The 26,436-nt window shown below is 39.6% G+C and overlaps 1 protein-coding gene across 9 annotated transcripts in view; it reads right to left on the bottom strand.

Annotated features, from left to right (window-relative positions):
- The window catches only part of ARHGAP10 (Rho GTPase activating protein 10), a 266,272-nt gene that overhangs the window by 80,967 nt on the left and 158,869 nt on the right, over nt 1–26,436 (bottom strand). For all 9 annotated transcript variants that reach the window (XR_012158591.1, XR_012158590.1, XR_012158592.1 and 6 more), the window contains 5 exons: nt 25,060–25,134; nt 17,029–17,116; nt 13,706–13,764; nt 10,721–10,826; nt 9,922–10,081 (listed from right to left, as the gene is read on the bottom strand). Coding sequence is in view for 6 of the 9 variants with exons in the window: in XM_073341321.1 (XP_073197422.1) it covers nt 9,922–10,081; nt 10,721–10,826; nt 13,706–13,764; nt 17,029–17,116; nt 25,060–25,134 (488 nt within the window). In the remaining 3 variants the exon portion in view is untranslated. The remainder of the gene's footprint in view (nt 1–9,921; nt 10,082–10,720; nt 10,827–13,705; nt 13,765–17,028; nt 17,117–25,059; nt 25,135–26,436) is intronic.

The following is a 26,436-nucleotide window of genomic DNA, read 5'->3' as shown; positions in this document are numbered from 1 at the left end:
GCTGCTTTCAAACCTTGAGACTTTTTTTTTTTACACTGATCTGATGATTTACACAATTTTTATTTTCTTGGAGCCAAGTACTACAATACCCAGAACCGTGCTTGGTTCCTTTTGATCTCAGCAGCTGTTGCACAATTGGATCAAGATCAGATACACAGCCTCCGCTATATTATAAGCTACCCTTTAAGACTTACAAAATAGAAGATTTTTTAAAAAATGAATGCAATGATTTGTTTTCAATGTATTGCTACATCATGAGGCTGCCTTCAGAGGTTGCTTTCCACCATGGTCCCCCTGTACAACAACCATCTATTGGGATGGAGAAAGGACTTAAAAACCCAGCCCTGCCCTGCCCAGTGTAGAGGACTCCTTGCTAAATTGCCCTCCACCAGGATACAGCATGGATTATTTTTTTTGTTGCTTTTCGGAGTCCCAATCCAGCAAAGCATTTGAGCACACGTATAGTCCCACTGATGGTACTGACTACTCATGTGCTTAACACTAAGAATAAGCTTAAGTGCTTGGATGGATTAAAATCCAAGTGTTGCTGTAAAATCTTCCCTAACCAGAAGCAGGGTGCATGAGCATATGCCAGAGCAAGAGGCATTCAGAATGGGCTGTTTCAAGAAGCTCTGCCATGTTTTATGCTATATCTTGGTCCACCATTCCAATCTTTATGGCAAAGGGGACTTGGGTGGTACATCAAGTTTTCCAACATTGAGACAGGTCTGTTAAGTCTAAGGTTCCCTCCCTCCCCTTCTTTGAGGATCCGCCTCCCCACTCCTCCTTGAAGTCTGCTGAGGGAGGAAAGAGCCTTCAGAGATGGCTTTATCACCCTGTCCCAGAGATTCTTGAGCATTCTGCAGCAACAGTGACTTGTCAACAGAAATTAGAAGTGTTGCTAAACATGCTGCTTTGTGGCCACACCTTACTAACTCTGCAGTCTTGAGCAGACCTTTACCTCTTTGCTTTGGTTTTCCCATCTGTAAGAAGGGGCTATTTCCTTGACCCCTATCATGACTATTGTGAAGATTAGTGTCTGCAGAGTGCTTTTAAGACAAAAGAGTACTAAGTTTTATTATATGAAATAATTACTAGCTTGACAGATAAAAATATTAAAATACTTCTCTATATTAAACTACCTTTTAATTTTAAAATACATGTCTACTTTAAACCTAAATGATGAAAATACATTCAAATATTGGTACTTCACTTTAATGAGTTCCCCATATGAACAGACTACAAAACGACATATAAAGATACATTTTAAGCTACATCCAGTTAACTTAACATTTATAACGCTGAAGAAGGAAAAAGAATTAATACATTCTTCACTCTTCCAACAGCAATCTTTTATCTTTTAAAAATGAACATTTCTGGATAGTTTTTGCCTCTGGACTTAATTTTTCTAAATTCTTTGGAGGAGTCTCATTCTTTCCTTACTCCTCCTCGCCTCTTTGCACTCTTTCCTTAGTAGACTCTGGTTTCCTTCTTTCCTTATGGGACTCTTGTCTGGCCCATCTTTCAATTTTTTTTCCTTTGTAATCTTCATTTCCTCCTGTTTTTGCCATTTCTTCTTGCTATTCTGTCCTCCTCTCATCCGTCCCCCATACTTAAACTTAATTATTCTCTTCCCACTGAGATTTTTCCTCTTTTCCAGCATTTTTCCCATCGTATTTTCTTTTTCACTTTTTTTTTTTTTTATTTCAACTTTTTTTCTTTTAACGGAAGCTTATTTTGGAGTTGAGGAACCAAAATACTCCACATTAAGGTATGCCTCCATGGCACACAAGTAACACTTTTGGATGGTGACGGTTACATTCATTTCACTGGACAGTCTTTCCAATGACAGGCCAAAACATTATGCTGCTTGGTGACAAGGATGTCTACTCTCTTCATGTTGCTAGGCAATGCAAGAACAGTCTTCCTGAGTGCAGGTTCCTATACCTCCAATGGCACTCAGGAGCAGAGACCATTAGGGCAACTATTGCCAGGAACTCCTGGCCACTAAAACTCCTGGGAAAAGGTCAAATAATAGTCTTTAACCCTCCAAGAGAAATAAAAGGAGACACACATCACGGCCTCTTTCATGAAAGGTTAATATTATTATTGGTCATGTTTATTACAGTAGTACCTAAGGACCAAGCAAGAACAGAGCACTATTGTGCAAGGCACTGTGCAAACCCAAACTAGTAGATGGTTCTTGCCCTGAAGAGCTTACAGACAAAACAGGCACAGCATGGGGTACAGGGTATGTGTTACACACAAGCAGAGTGAACAATGTGATGGCAGCAAACATCATATTAGTTCCATGATTTTTGGGTGGTGGGTTTTGTTATGAGGCAATATAAATAGAAATAAGCATGAAGGAAGAGGGGGATACTGAAGAGGATGAGGGGGGACAGGGCAAGGGCGAAAAGGGTTAGAAGTGCAGGTGTAGAGTGAAAACGAGGTGAAATTATTGTGAGAGAGGGGGGAGAGAAAGGGTTGAAGCAAATAGCGAATCAGCACAGAACAGAGGAAGTCCAGAAAAAGTTCTCTAAATGTTTGAAGGTCCCTGCCTTCTGCAGCTGGTCCTACCAGCTGGTGTCTGGGGTAGATGCCAGAGTGTCAAAAGCAGAGTGTTCCCTAATACACCCATTTACATTTGACAAATATGAATACTTAACTCATCTTTCCTTAATCCCCATTCACCCCTTGTATCCTTAATCTCACTTTGATTCTAATGCTGGCTACTGATCCCTCAGGTTCCTGTAGCTGCAGCAGTCATTGCTTCCAGTGTCTCAGTACTGGTCTACTTAAATTTGCTACACCCACAGCTACAAAGCTACTATAATTGGCTTGCCACCACTACTTGGAAATACATATAAGGTCTGTAAACAAGGTGAAAGCTGCAGTGATTGTTTTCCAGCTAAGAGAAAATAATGTACTTAACAAAGCTTCAAAAATAGCTTCTGGATTAAGCAATATATTCTTATTCCAGAGCAAATCCAGAGCCAGTTTTCTTCACACATAAATTGTATAAAGTTCTTTAATTAGGATTCAGTTGAGTGATGATGGCTGTTACTGCACCATTATTTCAAAGCTAGTAACCTAACTCATTATTTCTCTTACTAAGAATGGGTTGTTGCGATCTGTCAACAAAGCTGCCCATACGGCACTGCTTAGAGAACGTTAATGATGTTTAATGACAGCTTGACAGCATCATAAAAGGTGGTGCAGTTTTATCTTTGTTCACTGACTAAAACCTACTGAACCAATTGAATTTGGACTAGAAAAATAGGTTCACTATCCCCTTCTGAAGTTATGTTCTGTTTTTTAAATATTGAATCGAATTTGATGCCAAAGAGAGGATGGTTTCTCTATGAAACGCTAGAAGCATGCCTTGTGGCCGGCAGCAGCTGGGTAAGTGTTACTTCAAACGTCTCCCTGCACCTCAGTCTTGACCCTACAGAATTGCTACTATCACAATTTTAGAGTCTCTAAAGCAGAAGCTGCTAATCATTAGCAAGGAGCGAGATTTACAGCTGAATGAAATGTCACATCTCTACGTGTTTAACATGCCAGGATTGTACCCACAGCTGGCAGACTGTCTCCTGGGATTTTACCAAGGTTATAAATAAAATAAAAATAATGTAAATCTCTATGGAAAGTCTGACACATGTAGAAGTATTGTTATTAAGAAGACTATCTATGCAAAAATGAGCACCTTGCTGCTAATACACCTCTTGGCCTATACTGCCAACTACTTGTTGAGAGCCAAGGAAAGAAGATTCATTTTTAAAAGAAAATGTGTTTAGTCTGACTACGTAATGGCTGTGGCACCCCTACAGGGGTCTGCCTGCCCATTTAGCTGTCATACACTGAGTCCACTCTCCACCAGACTTGGAGATTCCTGTCAGTCTGGGCAACACCAACACTGTGCACAACAGAGAAGGGTCAGTGGGAAAGGTAGATCCTTGCTGGCAAGAAAAGCCCCTTTAGAAAAATATATAAATGATAACCCTTTCAAGATCCTAAGGAAGCATAAAAGATTGAGTTGTGTAAGCTAATGCAGTATCACTTTGGTGTATTTTCTATTCCCCCAGGACCGGCCCACAACATTTTGGTACCTGAGGCGAGGAGCTCAAATGACACTCCATACTCCCTCGCTTGGGCCAAAACTTTGAAAAGTCTCAATTCTGCCTTCTTCCTGTTCTACTCCTCTCATGGTACTGCTCTGCTACCTACCCCAATAAAAGGAGTACTTGTGGCACCTTAGAGACTAACCAATTTATTTGAGCATAAGCTTTCGTGAGCTACAGCTCACTTCATCGGATGCATACTGTGGAAAGTGTAGAAGTTCTTTTTATATACACACAAAGCATGAAAAAATACCTCCTCCCACCCCACTCTCCTGCTGGTAATATCTAAAGTGATCACTCTCCTTACAATGTGTATGATAATCAAGTTGGGCCATTTCCAGCACAAATCCAGGTTTTCTCATCTCCCCCCCCCCCCCCACACACACACACACAAACCCACTCTCCTGCTGGTAATAGCTTATCTAAAGTGATCACTCTCCTTACAATGTGTATGATAATCAAGGTGGGCCATTTCCAGCACAAATGCAGGGTTTAACAAGAACGTGGGGGGGGGGGGGGGGGAGTGGGGGGACGATGACACGGACGGACGGACAAGGGGTTGCCTTGCATAATGACTTAGCCACTCCCAGTCTCTATTCAAGCCTAAGTTAATTGTATCCAATTTGCAAATGAATTCCAATTCAATAGTTTCTCGCTGGAGTCTGGATTTGAAGTTTTTTTGTTGTAATATCGCAACTTTCATGTCTGTAATCGCGTGACCAGAGAAATTGAAGTGTTCTCCGACTGTTTTATGAATGTTATAATTCTTGACATCTGATTTGTGTCCATTTATTCTTTTACATAGAGACTGTCCAGTTTGACCAATGTACATGGCAGAGGGGCATTGCTGGCACATGATGGCATATATCACATTGGTGAATTTTTGTAGTGGTAAACACCCATTTTTTCATGCTTTGTGTGTATAAAAAGATCTTCTATACTTTCCACAGTATGCATCCAATGAAGTGAGCTGTAGCTCATGAAAGCTTGTGCTCAAATAAATTGGTTAGTCTCTAAGGTGCCACAAGTACTCCTTTTCTTTTTGCGAATACAGACGAACACGGCTGCTACTCTAAAACCTACCCCAATAAAGGAGAACTAACAACTTAAAATGCCTTGTTCAAACATTTTAAGTAACACTTAACTTCAAACGCCTGAACAACAAATGTAACTTTTCTTGTCTGCATAGTAAACACTGGCATTTTTATCTGTTTGAATAATCAAAGTGGTGCTTTCCATGCCTTCTTGGTTGCAAAGATTTGAACTGCTTCCTGCTGAAGATCCACACTCTGGGCCAGCTCATGCTCTGTTGAGATGGTTGCAAGGCAGACCAGCCTCTCCTGTGTCACTGTGGAGAGTAGATGTCTTTTCATTAACTTCAGCTTGGAGAAGCTGCTTTCTCCACTGGCAACTGTTACAGGAAGTGTTAGAAGTATGCGCAGAGCAACAAAAGCATTTGGAAAGAGGGTGGTCATCTTATTTGTGCACATAGATTCCAGAACAGCCTTTGGAGTTGGTCCTGCTGAAATGTATCTTGAAAGGGCTTTCAGTTCATCACCTAAATCACTCGCATCAACATTGCACGTCATCATGTGTCAGCACTGTCACTAGTGCCCTGCATTGCTGGTGTAGGTCTTCTTCAGGTATAGTGAGGAGTTTTGGAATATTATACAACATCACAACTATGCTGCTGTGTTCCTCGAGCTGCATGAAACGTTCTTCAACTTACTGTACTGCACAATCTAACACCTGGTTAAAGAATTAAATTTGAATTGTTGTTTGGGGTCTCTTATGGGATTATCCCATGCCTCATAATCAAAATGTCATTGTCTTCTATGACTCTTGTATTCTTGAATGGGTGGGAAAATAGCTTCAGTGTGAAGTTCCTATGCCAACTACTGTGCACTCTTCAGAACGTTTTGAAATCCCTCTTCTGACCGGTAAGACTGTAGGTATGACTTTGCTTTGTCCAGTTGTTCCATTGCTCCAGATATATCAAGGTCAACACCTTGGAGTCTCTTGCTTACAACATTTATTTCAAACAGTATGTCATGCCACAACACTAAGCCACACAGAAATTTGAAGTTATGTATGTTTCTGGTGATTCCATTTCCCTCTGCCACTGTTCTCCCACGAACAGTTCCTGTCATAGCATTATCCTCCATAATGGTAACTATGGCATCATCTATCTTCCCAATTTGGTGTTTGATAGGCTTTATCGCCTCCACTCGACTTTCCCATTGTATGGCACTCAGTGGTTTCAGTGTCAGAGAGGATGTTCCCAGATGTTGCTTCAAAATTTGCCATTGATGAGAAAAATACATACATGCTTTGAATTACATTAAAAAATTCAGCAGCCTCACTAGAAGCTGATGCTGCATTACTGACCACCAAGTTCAATGAATGAGAACTGTCTGGGACAAAAAAAGCTCTCAGATCCCTGTCTGCACTCCTCTGTTCTTTCCTCTCATGTTGGCACCATCATCGTCGCCCTAACCTCTCATGTCAGCTATCGCAACTCCTGTGTCTTCCAGTTTTTTAAGAAGCACGTTTGTCATATCAGCTCCTGTAGTATCATCAATGTCAATAAATTCTAGAAAATGCTCTCTGACAGTCACCATTGCAGGGGCATTTTCACTAGGTTCTGTTGTTGTTACAAAACGCACCATTAAAGTTATTTGTTCCATATGGCTGATATCAGGTGTGCAGTCCAGAATAACAGAGTAATATCTTGCTGACTTCAGATCTGCCACAATCTTCTGTTTGACTTTTCTTGCCAGTAACTGTATGATCTCATTTTGAATTGTTTTTCCAAGGTAGTGGTGTATGTACATTTCTTGGGTGGTGACTCTTCTTAGATGTTCCTGGACTACAGCATCAAACTCAGCCATCAGCTTCACAGTTTTAAGGAAGTTTCCATTGTTGGCACATACAGCTGATCTGAAGTGCCACACAGTGCTAGGTTTTGGGTAGCAAGTATTCTCACAATGGCGATGAGCCTTTTTAGACCATTTTGCCAGTAAAGAGACTCTGATGCAATCTTCTCTTGATGCTGATCAACTATGGTGGCCTGTAACCTTAGTCTCATCTCAAGCTCTTTCCACCTATGGAATGCTCTCTGGTGATTTGCTGCCTTCTCATGGCATGCCAGATTTCTAGCCAGATTTTTCCAGTCCTTTGCTCCTTAGAACCCAATGTGGCTGGAACATTAGACTGGAAGAGTTTGCAACAAAAACAGTATGTAGCATTCTGGGGTTTTGAATACATAAGCCATGGCCTCTCCACTTTGTCACCATTGGGGATTTCACACCAGTAATGTGTTGGATGGTAACTTCTATTTTCATTGTCTTTGGGGAACATGAAGTTTTTCCCTTGCTGTGGCCCATGCAGTACAGGGAAGTCCCTCAGGCTACTGCTCAAGTGGGTCCACAGTCCTGGATCATCTAGACTTAAGGAACTAAACTCAGCAGCAGCTGTTTCTTGCGCATCCACCACACTCTTCTCTGATCTACACGTTTCTTCAGGAATGTGCATGGTTATATCCATTTGAGATGGAGATATGGATGCTGCAGTAGCTGCCAGGTCACCTGCACTCTGACTAACTGGAAGATCAGGCATCTCCTCACCATTCACATCCTCACTGGGGCCAGAAGGCTCACCATGAACATTTGTGTCTATGTATCTCAGGAGAGCTCCTTCCTGCTTAGATAGAAAAGCTTCCTTTGCTTGCTTGCTTTTTCTGAATGCTGCCCCAGAGGGGCGTTTTCTTCTTTCACTCATGACTGCTGTTCTGTGTCAGCTATAGTGGCTCTCAGCACTCAACTGAAGGGGACAAATAAGCAGGCTGGTAGCAGGGCCTGAGTGAAGGAAGATATCAGCGTCTTAAGGGCCTAACTGGCTCCTACTACTTCAGTTGACTGCCTGTTCTCCTCAAATGGGTTCAGAGAAGCAGCAGGAAACAGAAAGCGCCCTGAGAAGCTGGTGTTAATCAATCCAGGCTCCTGGCGGTGCTAGATAGGTACATAAGAGGCTCCCCGCTCCTCTCTTTCCCTGCAGCTCCTGCTGCTTTCTGTTATTCCCTCTCACCTTTTCTCCTGCCTGCCTGTTATGTCTCTTGTGCCCTCCTTCCTCCAGCACAGCACTCCACCATCTCTGTGCATCTAGAGCAGAGAGAATATATATGCACCAGCAACAAACACAATTTTCTACACTCTGGGTCCTAGTGGTGCCCCACCCCAGTCTGGCACCTGAGGCGGCCGCCTCAGTTCGCCTCATGGCAAGGCCAGCCCTGCATTCCCCACTTCTCTGCTACACTTCTTTTCACAGGGAACAAGAACAACCACAACAATTGCTGGTTCGAACATTCAACCAGTGTCCAGTTTCTAAAAAAATATAAGCAGCTGAGATGGCAAAGAACCAGCCTGGTGTTATGCTTGCCAATAATGTGTTTTTTAGGGATCTGGATAAACAGGAATTAAATGGACCCTGGCTTGGATTCAGCCTTTATGTGACAGTATGGCAAACCAGCACCTTTTTCAGGAAGACTTTTTATTTTTGGTCTCCAGAATTTAAACTATAAATTATATATATATATATATATAAAACTATATATATAACTATATAACTATATAACTATATAACTATATATATATATATATATATATATATATATAGTTGTTACAGTTGCTGAGATAGCTTCAAAAAATATGAACCAAGTGTTGCATTTGGGTTCCTTTGCAGAACCTGAAACAATTGTTCCAAGGGGTGCAGGCTGTCCCATTCATCTGAACGGAGTCTAACTCAGATAGCTAATGATGTTGACATTTCAAGTATTAACTATTTCACTGCTCAAAGAGCATAAGAAAAGAGAGATGATCATACCAGTTTCTGCACAATCTACTGTGACAGCTCATTTTGACAATGTGAGTGGGAAGGCTTGGGATTTGCCACCTTTTTCTCCCAACCACTCCAATCAAGAAGGAATTATACCCAGGAGGAGCCCAACAGAACCAAGAAGGACATCTGAGGCCTCACAAAAGGGGAATTAAATTCAAGATGCCAAACTAGGCTGAAAAGACTCACTAAGGGGAAGTCAAGCAGGGGATGCCTAACAGAACCCCTGGGTTTAGACTGCAATGATGGGAAGCCAAGAGAGGATGCAAGATGATATTTCGAATGTCTGCTCTGAAGAACATTGTGTGGGGTACTTTAACTGGCAGCAACAGCTTCCATTGTAACTTTTATAGTAGAAAGCAGACTTGAGAAAATGAAAACATATTTCAAATTAGAATTTTTTAAATAAGAATATTATCGATACCTAGCTCTCAAACAGTGCTTTCCTCCTGTAAAACTCAAAGTCTATGAGTCCTGTTTTACAGCTGAGGAAAACAGGCACAGAAAGGTTAATGGTATATCCAAGTTCAGGCACAATTAATGGCAAACCTGAAAACAGAGCAGAGGTTCTCTCACTTCCAGTCTGCTGTCATATCCAATAGACAGAAGGAGCCCCTTTCTTTGTGCATGTGCAAGTGTTCACGAAAACTCACGTGTATACAAATAGCACAGATGTAAGTGCATTCTGAGTAAATATGCATCTGAACGTGCTTGATGTGTATGTTGATAGGTCAATTTACATACACAAAAGTGATCATTATGGGGGCAATGGGGCACGTGTGAAAAATCTGCATGTACATATGTAAAATCATATGCCCATAAAAGGTAATGTTTAGGTCATGCCATATTCTATGCATAATAATAATGCTATCAAGCAAATTTTTAAACACACACAGAGTCTCACCTTCTCATGGTTTTCTATAAGGATTTCCACCACGATATTCTGAAACTTTAGGTCCATTATAGCTGCCACAGTTTCTTCCTGTGGCCTCATTAAGGTTGGTCCAAATACTACTCCTAAATTTGCTACAGTCATTAGATTTTTCTTGGCATGGTCTGCAACGCTTTTTCAAAAGAATTGGAAGAAAAAAACAGGAAACAAGTTATGAAAATTTGCCAATACTCTTGGAAACTGCAGTATACTTTACAAATGAAAACATTACATTTCCCTAATCCATATTTTAGAAGTTTATTTTGTTCAAAGTTTCTCCAAATAAAACCATGTTGAATTGTGGAAAGTAGGAAACCCATTCTTCCATCTGCATTTTAAGAAGAAACAAAAGTCGTCATTTATTGAACTTAAATGTGTACAATGCACTTAGCCTTGGACTTCGGTAAGTGCGAAACCAACCTAATTTTGCTAACAAACCTCTAGTATTCTCTTTGCCAGAATTTGCAAAAAGAGAAAATATAAATTCACTTTCTCACTTCAATCAAGCCCTCAATTGCTGGCAGAATTGCTAAGTAAATACTTATATGACTTCATTAACAGATTAGATTTCTGCCCTCTTCTCCACAAAACACACAGTCAAACTTCTCATCTACTTCCATAGGTTTGGTGCCTGGTACTGTGTCAAATAGCGTCATGACCAGCCTTGGATCCAACCACAGTTAATGAGCCCAATTAGAGATAAAATAGTTTTTGTTTGGTTTTTTTTGTGCCGGGGGGGGGGGGGTTTAATAAAAGAAGCCATGGTGCTTACTTTGCTAAATGTTTCACCAAAATGTCCAGCATCTCTTTGTTCTTCTCTGGAAGTTTATGAACCAAGAAGTGGATAGCATTAACTCTGGACTCAGGGCTGCCACTTTCTACATAACAGAAACAAGTAACTGTATCTCAAAGACAGAAATCCTGCCCCACCCATACACACCCACCCCAAAACAAAACATTCCTCGCATACTTTGGTTTTGCACTTAGATATCTCCAAATAGAGCAGAATTGAATACATGCACATTGTGTTTCAAGTCATCCTGTTCTACTACTATCTGCCCATTTCTTATTTTGTGAAGTGATTTTCAATCCACTTGTAAATGGATGCCTCTTTCTGCTCATCTATATTTTAAAAAAAAAGATGCAGATATTCTACTGCATCATACACATGCTTAGAAAAATACTGCAAAGCAAGGGGTCATGTTACTAGCTACAGCATCTCATTGTGAAAACCAAGTGTGAAAGGATGCTTCTTTATCCTTTTGACATCGCTTATTAATTATCCTTATCATTTACATTGAGTTTTGTTGGTGCTAGACAGCTGTTGACACTGCTTCAGAACACCTTCCATTAGAAACTGCACCAGAAAATAACATTCAGAGAGGAGAAAAGGGTTCATAAGAGAAAAACTAACACCTTTTTAAGATGTAGGCCAATAACCCTGATAAGGCTGCAGAGTTAGATTACCAGGATAAAGGATTCTTGATATCAACTCTCTCTCTCTCACTGTTATAACTGGTAGCACAGTTGGGTGTCAAGAAGCAATGGCTTCCTTGTACATAGCAAAGAAACAAACAATTTAGGCCACAACAGGGATTAAATAGCTGAAAAAGATTTGTAAAATGTGAAAAAATAAATCAGTCTTTTTTTATTTTACATTATTGTTTGGCTTAATAAAACTAAGTCTGAAGAATGGATTACAGTAAGGTGTATATAAAACCATATCTTTTTGTAAGTTAGTACTGAAGACACGGTACATAACAGAAAACTATTATGGGCATTAGGACACAGTGAACCTGAGAAGTTCTGAAATTAATACTACTGCTCTGACAGCACTATCCTAAACTTATTCCAGATGTTAAGTATTTACTGTAAAAAAAAAAACCCGCCATTTCTCTTAGGTGTTTCTTTTAATAGCTTTGGAAATATTTTTGGTAGAGAACATACTTGGTGGAACTTTACTGAGGAAAATGCCACCAGCAAGCCAACAGTTTTACTTCTGATCAGCCAAATTCAGAGAGCCCCCCAAAAAACAATCAAACTCTCTTCAAAGTAAAAGTCCTTCAGAGTACCATGGAATCCTGAATGTCAGATGAAGTGACGCTTCATCAAATGTGTTATGTGTCACAGTCAATGGTTTCTGATTGCCTCAATCAATACTTGTTAAGAAAATGGGGTGGAGTACGCTCTGCTGCAATTTAATAACAGCCCATTCCTTATTATCTACTACATTTTTATACCTTAGGTTAGAAAGATACTTGGAAGCTTTTTTAAAAAAAGAACTGAATGGCTGAAATTAATGTTGTGTTGTTCAAGTTTCTTCTCCTTGCTTGACAAGTTTAGCCATTGCACATGTGGGCTTATGCAATTTTTTAGTACTTGTGGATATTGTATTCTTAAGACCAGTAAACAAACATCTTCCAGTAGACCCTAATAAAATGCGGGGGAGGGTAATACAGAAACTTATACTGTTATCTCCTTTGGGGAAAGGGAATATTTTAAATCCTATCTCAGGTAACTCTGTATGTACTCATTATTTATGTAAATGTCTTGAATTCTACTAAGCCCTTCACCTCAATTACATTGTATGGCAGTGAATTTCAAGGCTAACTATGTACTAGGTCAGAAAATATTTCCTCTTTGTTGCCACTTGTGAATTTTGCAAAAAAACATCTAGTTTTATCAAATCCAATCACCACAATGATGGAGTAAGCAAATAGATAGATAGATATATACACACACACACATACACCTAAACCTGTTCAGTAAAGTTCTATCTCTTTTTTGAAATATGAAAATACTCTAGCAAGGACTAGAAACTAGCATTCTGCTGTTTTTGCCAGTCTTTAATACTAGCCAACAAGATAAAACAATTGTCCTCAAAATTTTACTTTAACTTCAATTCTCATGGATTGCCAGAAGTGCCACAGGCTGGAAAGCAAATCAGCTAAATATTTGTTGGCTATTCTGCCAACATTTTTTCTTATGCAATTTCTACTCCTCAGACAATTCCATTTACATTAGAAATCATGCAGCTGAACTACAACTGCTGCTCTACCTTCTCTACATCTTTACTTTAACTTTACTTTAACTACTTTAATTTGGCCTTTACATTCCCTTCTTCTAGTAATATACAAGGCACCTTTAGCCCAGCTTGGATACAGGCCTCCCAGAGAGGTGGCTCTGAAAACAAGGATCAAGTGGCAGTCACTTTTATGATCCAAGGGAGCTTGTTCTCTTTCCCCCCACCCCAAGCATACTGTATCCTACTAAATTTCATTTCTTTATAAATGGCTTAACGAGATGGAAATATTGCCATTCCAAACTACTGCAAGAAAACTGGGTATATAATATTCACTGTGGTATAACTGATATAGGAAATAAATCCAGAACTTTAAAATTCTAACTACAAAATTCATATAAATCAAAACAGAGTGAAGTGCACTAAGCCAAGCAAAAACTTGCCCCATTGAGTCTATCAATATACAGTGCATTTATGTATCTATGAAGGTTTATATGCTTACACATATATAGATCTCTATATGCTATATCTATAGATATTGCATACCCCAATTTAACTTCATATTAATATCCCCAACTTTCTTTTTTGAAAGGTTACAATTTTTTCCTATACCTCTGTTATTTATTCAGTTGAAATGAGCAATTTATTTGAGACTACATTTTCAATGTCTGCTTCTGAGTGCTAGAACAGTGCTATTATAAAATAGTTCTATTTGAACTGTAGTCAAATATTTACTGGCAGGAACGATGAACTCTCCATGCAAATCATACGTCATTAGGGGCTCTGGAAGACTTCTGGAAGACAAAGAAGACATGGAATCACTAAATACACTAAGTTCATGTACATTTGTTTCTATTTGTATTTATTCCGAGCAGGAAAGTCTTTCAATATGAAGCAGTGTTACCTTCCACTGGGGAGAGCCCCCGGTGGGGGCAGCATGAAGGATTTCAATGGTTTATAATACAAACTGAAGCGTGACATATAAGAGCACAATCCTAGGGAAACAACATGGTTAAACACAAGACCTAAACTCCACCAGTTGAAGTGAAGCCTCAAATACAGTATAAACACCTTCCGTACATTTTGAGATTGCCTTACACATGAAAATATAGGCATGCTGTGTAACTAATTGTTCATCAGTTTCTTTTAAAAATGTGCTCACTGCAAGTGAATGTTGTGGGTCTGTGTCCCCTTTAAGAGACCCCTGTACAATTGGGTTACAAGGGTGGGGGGGAGGAACTTATTTAAATGGAGGTAAGGGAGGAACAGGATGTGGCCGAACACGTATCCACTCCAGTTGCACCCCTCTCTGCCCCCCCGCCATCCCTGGGGGCAGGGTGTCATATCCTGTGCATTCCTGAAGAAGCCCTTACTTTTATCAATCATGGGATAGTAACACCCACCTTCCCACCAATGGGATTAGAACAGAACTATTTTTTTTCATGATCTGCCGGGGCACTGAACTAGTCACTTTTTTATTTCAGGGCTGAGAAGGAATTTTTCACTCCTCACCCGATTGGCCAAGTCAGAGTGGGGTTTTTTTGCCTTGCTAGGACCTTACCATCGCCCTACCTCAAATGAGGGTTAAGGTAGGCTACATAAAGCCATATATCTGGTCATTGTGTAACTTCCCTGTGGCGTACCTGCACTAGACATCTGCCCCACACTTACATGATGAGTTGCAACATCATAGCCTAACTCCCTTCCCTACTCACCATAACAAAACCCTCCCTAAACCTGCTGGGGGGAAAGCAAAAGAACCCCACTCCACCTAGGCCAATCTGGTGGTGAGGGGGAAATTCCTTCCCAGCCCCTCAGAAAGGAGCAGCTCGCCTGATGCCCACAGCAGGTCCTGACTAAACCTGGCATTTTGCCATCTGACGGGGAGGGAGGGTGGGTGCTCTACCTGGTCCAGAGAAAAGGGGCTTCTCCTACTAGGACTTGAACTCTCCAGACCTTCCAGTCCCTGAGGATGACTCACACCATGCTGACCCACTCCCCACTTTTGCAACTGTTTCTGAGCCTTGCTCACTCTCCTAGCTGGGAAGTGCTATACCTTCTCCCCCAACAAGCCGGACAACAGTCTCCCACCCACCACTTGGAAGTAGACTAGGGAATGCATCCCCTAAGGAAGCTGGGTTTGTGGTTTCTAACATCTGGTAGAAGACACACACACGGCCCACTTTTTCTACCACTCCTAACCCTCGTACAAGAAGAGGGAGACAGGGTCCTAGACACAGTTTGGCTGTGTCCAGGCTGGAAAGGGGGAGGGCTGACAGCTGACCTCCCATTTAGGTGAAAACAATAAAGGAAAGAATGATGATCTGCACTGTACAATTTATTGCTGGATATTCCCAGATATTTTAAGTGAATAAAGTTGTGGACCAATTAAACCACATCCATTGCATCTCATCTTTCTTCCTGCATGGCAGGGATGGTAGAGAGAGTCAGGTGGCCAGATGCCTTTATTTAAAAATAAGGAAGTGCAGCAGAATATTTTTTTACATCAGATGCAAGGGAATATATAAAACCCTCTATGCTAGAGTTAAATGAATAATTCACTGTAGTCTATCCATTAATATGCCTTCTTTTGGTTCATAGATATTGAAGAACAAATCATCATTTCCTTTAATTTATTTGAACATAAATATTTTATGAATTTTTGTTGTAAATTCAGTTAACTATGAACTGATCACAACAGTTCTTTGCAAGTATTTTCTATTTGAGTTGCGCTGGTTAGCGAGTCACAATGTAAGCACAAAGGACTGTAGGATTCAGGTTACAGAAAGAGAGACTTTTTTTTCAACACTATCTTTTTCTTTCAGGAAGCGCTGGAGAGCTGATAGCCATAATTTTCAAAACTGACTAGTGATTTACGATGCCTCAATTTTTGGCTTTCTAGCTTTTAGGGATTAAGGGGTCTAATATCCAGGAAGTATTGAGTACCTACCATCTGAAAATCATGCCCCTTTAAAATGTCTTAAAATTGTTATTTGCATATAAAAAATATTGTCCATCAACTAATAAAATTCTTATTAAGTAACAGCAACTACAGAAAAATTTGACAAACATTTTTTAAAAAGTCAAGTATATTGAGTTGACTTTATTCATGTTTTAAAATTACTTTAGAAAATATCAGGATCTTATGGATCAGCAATATTATTTTATTTTGTTCATTTAAATAAATATTTTTTCTCCTCCCTGAAGTCTATAAGCTATACTTCAAGAGCCAAGCTTGATACTTAAAAATTCCTTCATCTTTTTTTAGTTCACTTTATTGATACCAGGAAAATTAATATAAAAGATTTTAAATTTGAATTTAAATGGATTTTCATCACTGAAAACCCAGCGCTGTTTAGGTTTCAAGAAAAAACAAACAAAACAAAAATGTTTTGTTCATATTAAACCATAATGGACACACAAAAAGATGTATATTCTTACATAATTCAGCTGCATATCTCAACAGGGAACCAGAAAACTGGTCTGCACACAGAACAGACCCAAACCTCTAAAGATGCACTTCTCTTACTTTTTCTCCTGGCAACTTACAGCTCCTTGGGACCAGGAGGAGAAGTAGCAAAATATAAAGCTAGTCAAATTTTTCAGATTTCAAAATGTAAATATCATTTCAAATTATTTTTAATGATATTTTTGTGATTTTTTCCTCCCTCCTTTTTTGGACCAGCTCTACCAAAGTACCCTAAGCAAGAAATACTGTTGAACAGCCTAACCCAATTGGAATCAGCAAATTTTATAAGAAAGGCCAATTCTGCAGAGGCAAGATTTCTAGAGAATCAGCCAAACACTTAAGTGTTTATGCCCTCTGAACATTTTGAAGTTTGCCAGTCACTAACCTTAATCCACTCTTTGTGAAATTATGAAACCCCCATGCCCAAAGCAAATATAGTGCCTTAAATAAATATGTGGATTTGTAGTCAGTGTAGACTTCCATCCAAACAATAGTAAATACGAGTAACCAAAACAACAATAAAACATCATTGTCATCAATCTGTGGTAATTAGAGTTCAATTATGAATAGTTAACACATGGACCCTTACCTCAGGTACTGCTTCATAGCACTAGTAATCGTCTTCACTTCCCAATCTGCAGAGTTTTCCAGATCAGTTTCACTGCAGGTTTTTGCATCTAGCAAATGACCATAAAGGAAAAAGAAATCTAAATCTATACATACATAAAAGATTTTATCAAAGTTAAATTCATGGCAGAATCTGTGAAATCAGACATTATTATAATAATCCTAAAGGAAACAACACAATGCAAGGTCCCTGAATGGAAGAATATCAAATTTGGAGTCAATAATTTAGAAACGTTTGTTAGTTTAAATCCAAAATTGTCCTCTACCTCTTAATATTAAAACGGAAGTAGCATTTCAAATCCAAAATACACACCCGTCTCTTTTGAAAATTTACTTATAAGTGCTTTTAAAACTATTTCACTGATTTTTCTCTCCTTAGTGAGCAATACAATTAAACTAGGCTTCATTTGAAATTTTTTTATAGAAGGGGACTGCAGAAGACATTATATACACACAGAGACCATGAAACAATACCTCCTCCCACCCCACTTTCCTGCTCGTAATAGCTTATCCAAAGTGATCATCAAGTTGGGCCATTTCCAGCACAAATCCAGGTTTTCTCACCCTCCCCCCCCCCCCCCCCCCACCAAACTCACTCTCCTGCTGGTAAAAGCCCATCCAAAGTGACCACTCTCTTCACAATGTGTATGATAATCAAGGTGGGCCATTTCCTGCACAAATCCAGGTTCTCTCACTCCCTCACCCCCCTCCAAAAACCACACACACAAACTCACTCTCCTGCTGGTAATAGCTTATCCAAAGTGACCACTCTCCCTACAAGTACTCCTTTTCTTTTTGCGAAGACAGACTAACACGGCTGTTACTCTGAAACCTGTCTTTATAGAAGGGGGTATTTCCAAACTCCCTTATTTAGAAGAGGCAGGGAGCTTTCAATATGGGAATATTCATGAAAAGATGCAGATCAAACTCACTTTAAAGAAAAAGCCACTGAGGAACAAATAAAATGATAGCCAATTGTCTTGTGCCTTTAAGCACTTTAACATTTTTTGATTACAATCACTGACAGCAACATGCAATAAACTATAACAATGGTAATTAACGTGGATTACATTTTGATCAGTTCCTACAATTCAGAATTCATTTGTTACTGTGCTTGTTGGACAAACGACAGATACATTTAAAAAATCAAATTAGGCACCCTGATTAAAGGTGCAGTCCTTTCTAACTGGGACTAAATAATTATGTTCTAAAGACTGTGCCAACCAATTATTTCTGTAACTGAATATTCTCTCTCATTAAATCAATTATTTAAATCTTATTTTAAAATACCAGTCAGATAACATTTTCTGTCAACTTGCTACCAGCCAACCATCAACCAAAAACCTGAACACTGTCTAAATGGAACCTTTTATTTTCTTTTTTCCAACATATTCCTGTGCTCTGAGAATCACATTCTTTCCACTGAGAAGGAAATCTTTTTACTAACTTCATGCAATAAAAAGCAGCTGTCACATCAGAAACTAATGACTCTAGTGACTATGTTAGTAATCCACTATTAAATTTTCACTGTTTTCAAATAACTCCTCAATCATCACTGACTCTCCTTCAAAATCAGAAGGTGCACTTGGTTGTGAGGAATTTGTTAATGACATATTTGAAATTCATACTTCAGAAAACACTGTGAATAATCATCCTTAAAATATTAGAATGTATTTTTGCTTTTTAAAAATAGTAAAATTTGTGGGAAAGAATTCCATTATTCACCCCGGAGCAAAACACTAGAACTTTTCAAAGATTACCCTCCTATTAGCCCCACCCCAAAAAACAAACAGTGAGACTACAAAAAAAAAATGGAGATCAAACACTTTTTTGACTCTCTGGTTCTGCCTGTTGTCTTTTATTTAAACAGTTTCCTTTATTCTACTTTACTTCTACATTCCACTGTGTCCTAAACATTTAAGAATCACATTTGCGAAGGGGTCTCAATAGGATTTCGGCATTCATGCTGGCAATTTTGCACACACAACTGTTTGTGCATGCAAAAACTAAATGTACACACAAGAATGGCAGCTGCAGATGCAAATATTTGTGTGCACACAAATAAAGGTGTGCAAATTTAAAAAATTATTGAAAATTCAGCTCTAAATCTCCAAAAATTTCTGATATTATGGAAATAGGGTTACAAACCAGTTGGGCTTACTGAGCTAGGTTAGGAGGAGCAGCTTTGTTTCTAGTTTTGATTTTAATATGGCCACTTTGAGAGTTTAAATGTATTATAATACGCTGTATATAAAATAGGGTAAACAATAGATTCAGAGCAGTAACTTTCACAGCTGTTTTAAAATGTAGGTGGATTTGCAAAATTCTTTTCTATGAAATATGATGCCTGGCATTTTTCATGATAGTCACTGTCAGAAGTCAAAACTGAACCCATCAATAGAATATACAAGACTTTAACAGTCACCTCATCATAAAGTCACTTTATAAAACATGTTTCTTTGTAGATTGTTGCACTTAAATAACACACTATTTATTCTGTGAATCATACACAAAGTAGTGAGTGGAACTGAGTATTCTGCTGGCTGCACTACAACAGAGCAGTCTGAAAGGCTTAAGACTGAGACTCCTGACACCTTCAAACTGGTGACTCTCTATCTGTGTTTATAATAAGTTAGAAGATTAATTTAATATCCATTTCATGCAAAAATGAGACCTTTGTTTACAAAATGTTATCCTTTGTCATTCATATTTCAACAAAACTATTGCTGAAAAGCAGAACAACAAGGCCCTATACAGGTTACAGACAAATTCAAGAAGTAAGTCAAATACAGAATGAACATAGTGTTATGTTTTACAGAACTGCATTTTTTTGCTTTAACTGAATTTAATTTATGATCATAAGAAAGGCTTGATTCCACAAATTTTTACTCTGGCAGGTGGGACTCCTTGAGAATAAGGTATTACAGAAACCGGCCCATAATTAAGGTCTTTCCACCCTCCTTCAATACACCACTATGCTGCTTCTGGTTTTATGTCTTTTCCAAAAAGAGACAAAAAAGCTATATACGATCAACACCCATTCCTAGCATCTGAAGTCTATTTTCATCTTTTTGCATTCTGGACCACACACATTGGATGGCCCATGACACATAAAAGTAGCTTGAAAACTCTTTGAGATCTTATAAAAAAAAAAGTGAATACCTTGAAAGTTAAATCAGAGACAATCAGAGATGGGGTTTTGTTTTATTTTTAATGACACTGGAAGGAGGATTTTATCAAGGATATTTAAACTCAGATACAACGGGGTATAGATTAATCAGATGTTTTAGATCCTTCTGCACTATATAACAAACAGAAACCCTTCTCTAATCTTCCTTGAGACCACATAAAAATAAGTATGCAAGCAGGATCACATCATGATACTTTCAGTGAACTATTGGGAGAGGGGAGGGGCACCTGACTATAACAGTACATGTTCTCTAGTTGATGTTTCTTGCTGTCTTGACATTAGTATAATCTTTCAATTCCCAATCATTACATGAATCTTGGAAAGGAGCAAAAAAGTGTTTCTAATTTAAAAATTAAGTAAAAGCAGATGCTGGAATCCCCAATAATCTCTTCCAGCTGCTACTGAACCACTGGAACCTGAGTCTATTTAATTTGGAACCACTAATGGTAAAGAGGAAAATCTGACTGCCAAAACTGCACACCCTAGATAAACCAGTGAGTAGAAAAACAAAAACCGCCCATGGTAGCAAATGCATTCTAACGAGGTTCTTCAACTGATGACAGGTAATTGTTCCCATGGCTAATGGCTAAAAAAAGGTTATTGCTTACTGAGTCTTTAATTCCAACACAGCTAAACAGCCATCAGAATCTGTTGTGTGTTGGTTGTTTACATTAATTTTGGTTTATGATTCCTAACACTCCCTTCTTGTTACAACGCTTTAAAATACAGACAAGTTTACATGCATTGACAGAGTACCTCAGGGCATTGTTAATATTGATTAATTAAAGTAAGACACCATATAAATTAATATTTAGCAAGGTCATTATGACAGATTGATATGACATACAGGCCCTCAAGCCTGAAGTCTCATCATCACTCCTGAAGAGACAGCCTGCTTTAAAAAAAAAAAAAAAAGGCTTACAGGTGGCACTGAATTGACAGCAGTGTATAATATAAAAGCGCTTTGTCATTCACATAATGTCTGGGGTAATGAAATGAATTCACTTTCTGGTTTCCTCCAGTTTTCTGTGCCAAAGAACACTGTGTTATCAGCACAGATGGAGCATGCATGGTTCTGGAGAAGAGCCTGGTGCAAACTGCAAACAAGCTTCTCTGAATACCAATGAATCCCTGAGAATCAGACCATTGCTGTCAAGTGACAGGTTTGGAAGCTCCATAAAAATGAACTAATCCCTGTGGTCTTGTCCAACTGCATGTACTATCAGTGCTCTGGACAGGAAATTTGGAAATGTTGCACATTGTGCAGTCATGGCTATAAATTTGGTGCAAGATACTAGGCAGATGAGGAGATTCAGCCAAACACCAGCACTTTTCTGGAAGCAATGGTGTGGCAGCAAAAGTGTGACTACTGGGACTAAATGAGTATCAAGTTTTCCAGAAGAAAAAGAAAAAAATATTCTGGTGGCATTAGTGCGAAGAGGGATTACATCAGATGATATATAAGCTACCCACTGCTAAGTGCATGTAGGCGGAGTCTAAACGAAGGCTTGTCTTCACATACAGCACTTCTCCTGTCAGCAGAGTTAATCCACCTCCTTGAGAGGCGGTTGCTATGTCAATGGCAGAAGTTCTCCCGTCGACATAGCGCTGTCTACATGGGGGTATAACTGTATAACTAAGTCTGTATAACTAAGTGTGGGTTTTCCATACCCTGGAGTGATATAGTTATACAGATATAGCTCTGTAGTGTAGACTATGATCATGGACTGGTCTACACTGAAAAGTTACAGCTATGTCTCGAGGAGGGATGGGGGCGCAGTGTGAAAAAACAACACCCCAGACAGATGTAGTTAAGCCACCCTAACCTCCAGTATAAACAGTACTAGGTCGACTGAAGAATTCTTCCGTACCGCCTCTCATGGGGATGGATTACCTACAGCAAGAGGAGAACCGCTCCCATCCTTGTAGTAAGCATCTACGCTAGGGGTGGGCAAACTTTTTGGCCCTCGGGCCACATCTGGGTATGGAAATTGTGTGGCGGGCCATGAATTCTCAGAAAATTGGGGGTTGGGGTACAAGAGGGGGTAAGGGCTCTGACTCAGGCTGCGGGCTCTGGGGTGGGGCCAGAAATGAGGAGTTCAGAGTGCGGGAGGGGCTCCAGGCTGGGACAGGGGGGATAGGTGCAGGGGGGAGGGCTCCGGTTGGGGGTGCAGGCTCTGGGGTGGGGCTGGGGATGCAGGATTTTGTTCCACGCTGGGTCAGAGGGGTTCGAAGGGCGGGATGGGGATCAGGGCTGGTGTAGGGGGTTGAGGTGTGGGAGGGGGTCAAGAGTGCAGACTCCAGACAGCGCTTACCTTAAGCAGCTCCCAGAAGCAGCAGCAGCATCATGTCCCCCCGTCCCCTCCCCCGGCTCCTACACGGAGGCGCAGCCAAGCAGCTCTGCACGCTGCCCTGTCTGCAGGCACTGCCCCTGCGGCTCCCATTGACCATAGAGTTCCCAGCCAATGGGAGCTGCGGGAGCAGCGCCTGGGACAGGGGCAGCGTTCGGAGCCCACTGACTGCCCCTATGTGTAGGAGCCGGAGGGGGGACATGCTGCTGCTTCTGGAAGCCGCACGGAGCAGGGCAAGCCCCCAACCCCACTCCCCGGCTGAAGCGCCGGAGCACAGCAAGCCCCGGACCCCACTCCCCAGCGGGAACTTGAGGGCCGAATTAAAACATCTGGAGGGCTGGTCTACACTGAAGTGATACAGAGGCACAGCTGTAGCATTGTAAGTGTTGATGTATGTTGATGGAGACTATACCAGCATAGCTATGTTGCTATACCGGCATAACTCCATAGTGCAGACACAAATCGGTTTTTCTACTGCTATAGGAATTAGGGCTGTCAAGCAATTAAAAAAATTAATTGTGATTAATCGCACTGTTAAACAATAATAGAATACCATTTATTTAAATATTTTGGGGTGTTTTCTACATTTTCAAATATATTGATTTCAATTACAACACAGAATACAGTGTTCAGTGCTCACTTTATATTTATTTTTGATTACAAATATTTACACTTTAAAAAAAAGAAATAGTACTTTTCAATTCACTTCATACAAGTACTGTAGTGCAATCTCTTTATCATGAAAGTTCAACTTACAAATGTAGGTTTTTGGTTGCAAAGCTGCACTCAAAAACAAAATAATGTAAAACTTTAGCGCCTACAAGTCCACTCAGTCCTACTTCTTGTTCAACCAATCACTCAAACAAGTTCGTTTATATTTGCAGAAGATTATGCTGCCTGCTTCTTGTTTACAATGTCATCTGAAAGTGAGAACAGGAATTTGCATGGCACTGTTGTACCCGGAGTCACAAGATATTTACATGCCAGATGCACTAAGGATACATATGTCCCTTGATGCTTCAACCACCATTCCAGAGGACATGCATCCATGCTGAAGACTGGTTCTGCTCGATAATGATCCAAAGCAGTGTGGACCGATGCAAGTTCATTTTCATCATCTGAGTCAGATGCCACCAGCAGAAGGTTGATTTTTTTTTGGTGGTTTGGGTTCTGTGGGACTTGTACGCTCTAAAGTTTTACATTGTTTTGTTTTTGAATGAAGCTTTGTAACAAAAAAACCTACATTTGTAAGTTGAACTTTCATGATAAAGAGATTGCACTACAGTACTTGTATGAGGTGAATTGAAAAATACTATTTCTTTTATCATTTTACAGTGCAAATATTTGCAATCAAAAATAATATAAAGTGAGCACTGTACACTTTGTGTTCTGTGTTGTAACTGAAATTGATACATTTGAAAATGTAGAAAACATCCACAAATATTTAAATAAATGGTATTCTGTTATTGTTTAATATTGCGATTAATCGTGATTAATTTTTTTGAGTTAATCGCGTGAGTTAACTGCAATTAATTGACAGCCCTACTAGGAATACTACCTCCCCCAATGAAAGTGGTTATGTGGAAGGAAGCATTCTTCCATCAACATAGCTGCCTCTACACTAGGTCATCATAGCTACCTTGGTCAGGGGTTGTTCTCCCCCACCCACACATCCCTGACCAAAGTAGCTATGTTGGCCTAACTTTTAAATGTAGACCAAGCTTAAGACCTTGTCCACACATGAATTATACCACTTTAAGTATACCAGAATGTAAAGAGGTACAACCCCCAACCCCAGTGTGGATGCAGTTATATTAGTCTATATGTGCTCATACTGATATAGTTTATCCCCCCTTCCCATATGGAAGAAAGCTATATTGGTATAAGCACATTTATACTGATATAATTGGGCCCATACTAGGCCCTGTACCTGGATAACTATATTATTTGGAAAAAAAAAATCACATCCCTAATTGACATATTTACACTGATACAAATCCTGTGTGTAGACCAGGCCAAAGGGAATTTAAGCTCATGTCATTTACTCACCATTAGCCAAAAAAGGTACAAGACAAAAAACAGGAAGGTGTAAAAAAGGAGACTCTCCCATATACCCACTTTTCTAACCCTTCCAGACTGCGGGTGTAGATTAGATTAATTTAAACTCAGGCTCCTTTAAACCTACCTATACCACACCCATGATTTGTCCCAACAGATACTTTTGGCAGTTTTCTTTGTTTATACTAACAGCTAAAACTTGCTTGCCTTACTCAGCCAAGAGGCCACAGTGAATGCAGGACAAAACTCTATGCATGAGTATGGCAAGCTAAAATTTGACCCAAAATGATGAAAAAGTAAATGTAAACATTACATAAAATATCAACACTGAAATTAAATCAGCCATGAATCAAAATGAAAACATGGTAAAAGTAGTTATAAAATAGAGGCATACCGATTAGCAAACTCAGAAGTCTCTGGACCTTTGAACTCACCCCCACAACTCTGTATAATCCTTGGTCATTTATACCTATTGAGGAAGAAAACAGATCAACCAGAGCATTCAAATATACAGCAAATACAACTTTAAAAACTTCTAAAATGCTAAACAATAAGTTTTCCTCAAAGCTGCATTCACCACATTGTTACTCATGACTACGAGAGGAATACACTGCAAATAAAGTATCTGTCTACAATCATCTTTTTGCTGTCCATTAAAATAAATCCGAGCTAAATAAAATGTTGGTCTTCAGGAAAAAGGTGCATGCACATTTTTTACAATGCACTGACACAGCCCATTTAGGACTTTGGAAATAGTTTTAGGGTTTGTTTTTTCCCCCCGTTCTACGAGCTCTTTCCTAAAAACTCAAACCAAACTTTTTTCACATCAGTAAACAATGCTCTTTCCTTAAGATACAAGGCATCATTCCAACCCACTGTTCTCCCCACACTGGGTATACCCAGGGCCTGAGGAACCCAACTTCAGGACTGAGAGCAGTAATTTCTCTCCTGTCCTTTTTGTGCGGTGCAACCTCAACAGCCAGCTGAGCATTCACAGCCTCCCACTATCCTAATTCACTCATCTCTGGAACATGGACACTGGATATCTTCTCTTGTTCCCCACTCTCGTTTTCTGTATTGCCATTGATTGTTGCTCATCTTCCATCCAACCCCTCTCTCCTCCCACTGCAACCATTTAGCCGCCCAATCTCACTCAACATGCCATTATGCTGCTCACTTTCCTTTCACCCCCCTTCTTTTTCTTTGCCCTCTCCCTTTGCCCCTTCCCCCTCTATTCAGTCCCTTCTCATTACAACATTCCCTCTCTCCCCTCACTGAAATCTCACATAACCTCCCTCCAAAAAACTAAGATTTTTTTTAGCATAAATAAAAATGTAAAGATCAAAAAAGTAAAAAAACCCAGAAGTTGTATGCCCACCATCACACTGATCACATTGCTTCTATGTTGAACCCCTTTACCCCATCCTTTTTTATATATCTGTACACAACATGGCACAATAGGGCTGTGAACCTGATTGAGACTTTGGGGCTCTGATGCAATCCAATTTACAATAACAAGCTCAGTACTTCCTGGTTTCATATGGACCTAGAAGTGGAAATGCAGAAATGCCGGAAGGTATGAATACTGTGAGAACAACCTTTATTTTATCTTTGTAACTACAGGGTAGGTTTTCTGTGATTGGCTTTTATTTTTCATATTTTTATTATTATTAATTACTATTATTATTTATTATTATTAAAGAATACAACATACAGAGAAAACACCTGTGGAGATCTCCCAGTTTCAACAGTAGATGGTTTCAACACAAAG

Source organism: Lepidochelys kempii, chromosome 4, assembly GCF_965140265.1.
Source record: "Lepidochelys kempii isolate rLepKem1 chromosome 4, rLepKem1.hap2, whole genome shotgun sequence".
NCBI classification, from domain to species: Eukaryota; Metazoa; Chordata; order Testudines; family Cheloniidae; genus Lepidochelys; species Lepidochelys kempii.
The sequence above is the reverse complement of the archived record's forward strand: the minus strand, read 5'-3'. Positions and strand labels throughout refer to the sequence as shown.